Below are 6,080 nucleotides of genomic sequence, written 5' to 3' on the forward strand. Positions count from 1 at the left end.
AGGGAGGGGGGGGGGGGGGAATACAAGCAACAAAGCAACCAGACTAGAAAAAAATGGCTTCCCACCAACAGAATGCTCAGTTAGGCTGGTGTTCATTTCATGAAGCCAATGCAATGGAGAAAAAACAAGGGAAAAAATTACTTCAACAAAGAACCAATAAGAAAAGAATTGCTTCTTTCTCATAGCTCAGTCCTGCTAATAAAGGAAACTTATTCTATTGGCAGCCTTTACTTCATGTAGTTATTTGGTAGTTATTTAATTGACATAAATGGTTTTTCTGCTCTACCTGTTGAGTAACATTGGAAATCTTCTCTCTTTTCCATACGAGTCCTTAAACATGCAACAATGATTACATTCCAATTCCATAGAAGTGAAGTAGCAGAAAAGAGACTGATAAAATAGGCATCAACTACATCCAGAAACCAAGCAAACTCTAACAGCAGCAGTAGAACCAATAACCTTGATTACATCAACATAAGTCACCAATGAAAGTGCTAGAAAGTATAAAAAAAGCTATTTTATTTGGAAACGAAAATAAAAAAAAATCTATTTTGCTGGGAATTATCATGAGCAAGCCACTTAAAAAGATCACATCATTTACATTAAGTGAAGGTAGAGACAGAGATCATCAAATTACATCTAGATATATGCTTCCGGCACTTAAGGTCTCACCGCTTTCACTCCAAGAAAATTTACATAGATTAATTGGAGAGGTGTTATGACCAAACAACAAGGAGAAGGAAGTAAATGATAGTTGAAGCGCAGCCTTAATAATCAAAAGGGAATCCAGAATAATTCATCTGGTGATTGTCCTCACGGATGGCTGTTGAGCTGCTTCCGCCTGATTCACCATGTTGAGAGTTCGAATGCGATGAGCGGAAAGGCCATAAGAAAGAGAATGGATTACGCCTTCCATGACTCTCCCCACCATTTTCCCTGCCACTGGAATTATTACTAGTACTGCTGCTTCTGTTGCCACTGCTTGAATTTTGACTACTACGAGCATTACTAGATCCTTGTGGAGGCAATTCATGGCGGCAGACAGGGCACGAATTGTGCTGAACTAACCATGGGACAATACAATCAGAGTGATAAATATGGTTACATGGCATCTGCCGTGCTTCGGAACCCAACTCAAACCTATCTTTACAGACAGGGCAATGTGAATCAGTGCGCAGATGCCTGTTTGTGATCTTTATTGTGGGCATTGCATCAATGGCAGACTGAGATGCAGGGGGTGGCCCCCGCCTATTGAGGTTCATTGTTAGTTGCTCTATCAGTTCATCCAGTCCCGGGCCAATGAAGTAATGGCTCACATTAGACCGCCTCATCCCAACTCCTTGACCTCCATTGAAGAAGTCCTCAATTTCACCATTTTCAAACCTCCCCACAGGGATCTGACCACGAAATAAGAAGAAAGGACATTGACCAAATCCCATACTGTGTTCAGGAACCATAGCAGACCTCCCTCTTGTGTCAAGATCATGGTTTCTCCCTGCGAATCTTTGCCTCATCATGCTCAGGGCTGAGAGAGCTTCTTCTATAAAAGCATTCCTCTGGTCATGATCGTCATGAGCATCCGAACCAAAGAAACCCATAGATCCAATGCCCTCCATCTCATCGATTTCCTGAACAAAACCACCATCACAAAGAGGGCATACTGTATCTAGCCCACGGATTCTTACAAACCGCCTGCATATGTAACACCAATGAGTGTTTCCTCCGCTCGACATCCTTTACTTCTCTCTGTGAGTATTTGCCACCGAAATTCCTGAGACAAAACACCGAACTCACCCTGTACACACAATTACTTCCTTTCTTCCTTTCTTTCCAAGACCACTCGAAAGCTACCAATTTACACAGTAAAAAGAAATAGGCATCAAACATTGAAACTGACATAAAACACGAGGTCAGTCTTTGAGCAAGAGAGTAAAGAAGAAAAAGGAACTGAGAGAGAACCCATGGATTTTTCTTATAAATAAACCAGAAAATCAACCCACTTTGATGTGATACGCGTTGACGAACGAAATCCTAAACAATTGAACAGAACAAATCCATATCTACAGCAACCGACCAGAAAACACCCATATCTTCAGCATGCAAATTTCAAATCACAGATAAAACCTTTAATGGGAATTAAAAAAAAAAAAAACAAGAGATGGGTTAAATAACAAGAACCCATTTCATTAGAATCACGTAATTACAAGAAAAGAACTGTACAACACATCTGCCACAATCAAGAATTCCAAAATCAAGAAAGAAAACCCAAAACAGACAAAACACTGCAAAAATTCAAACTCCTTTTGATGTCAGGAAATCCTCAAAACAATGAATACAATATCAAAAGGAAAAGATATTTACATAATTGGGAAGATAAGATATTTACAGAGAAAAAAACCCAGAAATGCAGAGACGTACCTCGATAGAAACAGAGAAGAGTGGGGGTAAGATCTGAAGAAGAGCTGCTTCGACGTAGAGAAGAGAGAAGGAAAAGAGAAGAATGCAGAAACCCTAGACAGAGAATGAACGATGAAAGTGGGGAGAGAGGAGTTCAACGACAAAGTGATAAGTCTGTATTTCACTCGAGAATGATTTGTCAAATTATGCGATGAGAAGGTGATATACATCTCCCAAAAAAATAAAAAGATATACATCTCCCAGGGTGACCAAGTCCCACTCCTGCTGTCATCGCTGGAATGGTGGGGTTTGCGTAGGTCGGGTCCCACCTTCCAACACGTGCATGAAATCAACGACAGCAACATCGATCTATAGAATAATCAGAACCGTAGATCAAAGCTACAGCCAACGAATTGTAGCATCATGTACTACTAGATCTCTGAACTTTTCTGTTCTGCGTACGATTCTACTGCTGATTGCTTCTTTTACTTTCCCTCTCCACTCTGGTTCGTTAAACATCGTTTGGATGATCGACCGAGGTAATCTACTCGTTGGGGTGTTTTTAGTAAAATAAAAAGTTAAAAACTACAAGATAGGTTTTAAGTAAAATTTTGAAATTATTGGGGGTGTTCCAGTAAATAACCCAAGAGTGGCTCGCATGCTCAATTGCTCATTGGCCTCTTTAAGGCGTTTTGGGTGCTGTTTGGTAACACTGAACTCTGAATGCTGAAAAGTAGAAAAGTTTTGATAAAATAAAAGAAAAAAGTAAAATTTTGTTTTAATGCTTCCTTTTCTGATATTTGAACGTAAATTCTGGATCTTGAAAATGATTATTGACATATGAAATATGATGGAAGATAGATTAAAAGGACTATTAATTATTTATGGATTTTTTTTTATTCAATCTTTGGCTTCGGAAGTGGGGGGCATGTGATATGGTAGTAATTATCCATCAAATCCTTGTCCGACATGTGGCACGCATGAAGGGTAATATTGTCATTTTGCAGGTTTTTATGATCTTTGACTTCAGTTCTATTAGGCTGTGTTTGGTTTGAAGAAAAAAGTAAGGAAAAGAAGAGAAAAATAGGAAAACCTATGTTACAGTAAAACTCGGCAAAGTGATCATCATTTTAATGAGCCTAGCCTTTATTGTGTTGTGACCCGATGTATGGAACCATTACAAGGTGCCATAACACACCCATCAATATGACCTTACCTATAAATAAGAACTAGGAGCGACAACTAATTTTTTCACTCTAATTCTCACACTTAGGCTATGTTTGGTTTGAAGGAAAAGGCAGGAAAAGGAAGGGAAAAGCAGGGAAACTAATACAAGGATTGTAAAGGTTCCATACAACATGATCACCTTACCTACTTTTTCCTTCCTTTCCTTGTATTTTCCTTCAAACCAAACATAGGCTTAAGATCTGTTTGGTTGCTGGGAAAATTGGGCTGAGAAAGGTTGGAATGAAAAGAAAAAATTATTTTCTTAGTTAATTATAATGTGTTTGTTTTGTAAGAAAATTTATATGAGAAACATCATGCTCAAATATAAAAATGCATGTAATTTACGGCAACCCCTTCTCCTCTCTCTCTTCACTCTCCCCTTCGTCCAAATAGAAAAGAGACTCATCTTCTCTTTCTTCCAATCGAAACTTGATGAGATTGGCATTGTTTATCTTCCTCGTCTGGACACGGCGAGCCAGCAGTGGAAGTTCTAAGCTTGGTAACCTTCTCCCGCTCCAGCGTATTGTCTCCCCTCTTCGAACTGTTCATCATCTCGAAGCTGTCAATAGAGGCGGTGAACCAGGAGTGGGTGTCAGCTATCCCTTCATCTTCCACCCCTTCCTCTTTCACCCTCTTAGTTTCTTCTTGATTCGCTGCAAGGGGAAATGCATAAGAAAGCAAACATTGTTGTTTATTCATCGTTGAACATAGAGACTGTCGGGGGTATGATCTGAAATCAGGGAAGACCTGATGAGCTCTCAGATGGGGAGTCTTTCGGAGATGCTTGGAATTCACTGCTAGGACAATGGCCACTGTCGCTGGTCTATTTTCATCGGAGAAGGTGTCCAACGGCCATTCAATGGCAAGAAGTGAGGGTGGAATGGGATGGAAAGAGAGGAAAAGGGAGAGGAAGAGGGAGGATGGTCGGTCGAAGCAAAGAAACTACCACTGCTACCAGAAGTTGTAGTGGCGGTGGCTATTCCAATTGCACCGCTTTGGTTCGCTATAGTTGAGAGCAAGATGCCGATGAACTTTAACTTTGAAGACTTTTCCCTTGTGAGATTAGGAGAAGAAGAGTGGGGGGTGAAGCCGGTGTGAGGTAGCCGCCGCTCTTGGTTTTCGAGCAAGGGAGAACGATGATGAATAGTCGAAGCCAAAAAATTCCTCTTTTGGGGTCCGAATGGGGAAGAAGAGGAGTCATTCCCTGTCGACTTTTTGCTCTGACAAAGCCTGCCCAATTTTCTTAATTTTTTCTTTTGCCACCAGGGTTGCACTGTTTTAGTGTGATACAGTTCACTTTATTTTGGGATCCGTTTACTTTTGCTCTTGTTTCACCTTGGCATTTCATTGCCTTGGCTAATTTAACCATCGGAATCCTCACCTTTGAGATCACACCTCGAGATTCTGACGTCTTTTTTTCGTTACAAGTGAGACCCTCGGCCTAATCACCTTTGAAGTTCCCAAATCACTCATGCTACAATCCCAGGTAGTATCTTGTGTAACCAATTGGGTTCTGTTTGGGAAGTGCGCAAATACAAATATGTATACTAACTCCTTCCATAAGGCTCAGTAAAAATTTGTATGCAAATTGGGTTCCGTTTGGAAGGAGTAAAACTGTACATGTACAAATAACTATACAATGCACAAACTTGTACTTTGCATGCATTTTTACTATATATATTTATATTTGTGTTCTTTTCAAGCTAATAGGGCCAAATTTGGAAGATCACAAAAAATCACATATATACAATGCAAATGCAGGTTTAGAAATATAAAATACAAGGTTTTGCTAGATATTTGTATATATATATATTTCCAAACTGAGCCTAAAGAACTCAAAATATTGAGTATCGGTGTATATTGATCAACATCAATGCTGCAAATAATGGGAGTTGGGAGATTTTAACTGTTTTGATGGAGTTCCGCTTTAGTCAGTGCAAAGTCCATTCAAACAACCTTTACATTTTTGTATTAAAAATATCTCCATACTTATGTGCTTTATTTTATGGAGAGATATTTCTAATGTAAGATTTCAAAAGGCTGTTTGGACAGTGTGAGCACGGGCTTACACTAACTGAAGCCGATCTCGTTTTGATGTGACAAATAGCTACCTTTGATTGGATTTGAATGTTTAAGGGATGTAGACCCACATTAATATAAATTGTTGAAAGCTTTTGTGTTGATATTTTTAGTTGAGTTTTGAATTTATTGTTTTAAATTTATTTTGATGTAAATAGCTTTAAAAGATAATTTATAACCACTTCAATTAATTTTTTATTTATATCTTCACTTTTTTTTTTATTTGAACGAGTTGAACAGGAAATAATTTCCATATCATTGGGATTGGTTAATTTGGTTTCATCCTTGAAACCATTTCCTATCAATCCTCAAATCGTTTTCGTTTCCTTCACCATGTAGTCCTTTTCTGGCGTTGTCATGGCTGCTTTTGAACAACT

The 6,080-nt window shown here is 39.0% G+C and overlaps 1 protein-coding gene and 1 long non-coding RNA gene across 3 annotated transcripts; both read right to left on the reverse strand.

The window, feature by feature from the left end:
- Window positions 1-579: 579 nt before the first annotated feature.
- On the reverse strand, window positions 580-2,569 carry RHC1A (RING-H2 finger C1A). Of its 2 annotated transcripts, none has more exons than XM_088953968.1 (2): window positions 2,419-2,569; window positions 580-1,795 (listed from the first exon to the last, which is right to left on the reverse strand). In XM_088953968.1, the coding sequence occupies exon 2, from the start codon at window positions 1,731-1,733 to the stop codon at window positions 768-770; it is 966 nt and encodes a 321-aa protein (XP_088810094.1). In that variant the 5' UTR covers window positions 1,734-1,795; window positions 2,419-2,569; the 3' UTR covers window positions 580-767. The 2 variants fall into 2 exon arrangements, with proteins under 2 accessions (XP_088810094.1, XP_088810093.1); XM_088953967.1 differs by having other exon boundaries at window positions 580-1,847.
- A 1,290-nt stretch (window positions 2,570-3,859) lies between these two features.
- On the reverse strand, window positions 3,860-4,896 carry LOC148845517 (uncharacterized). Its single transcript, XR_016102083.1, has 2 exons — window positions 4,372-4,896; window positions 3,860-4,277 (listed from the first exon to the last, which is right to left on the reverse strand). It is a non-coding gene; the product is annotated as an uncharacterized LOC148845517 (long non-coding RNA).
- Window positions 4,897-6,080: the final 1,184 nt, after the last annotated feature.

The sequence above is a fragment of the Nelumbo lutea genome, chromosome 7 (assembly GCF_056320005.1).
Source record: "Nelumbo lutea isolate HS-2025 chromosome 7, American lotus-T2T, whole genome shotgun sequence".
NCBI classification, from domain to species: domain Eukaryota; kingdom Viridiplantae; phylum Streptophyta; class Magnoliopsida; order Proteales; family Nelumbonaceae; genus Nelumbo; species Nelumbo lutea.

What these genes read in the sequence shown, in the direction of transcription:
- RHC1A (XM_088953968.1), bottom strand. Translation starts at nt 1,733, where the DNA reads ATGTCGAGCGGAGGAAACACTCATTGGTGTTACATATGCAGGCGGTTT.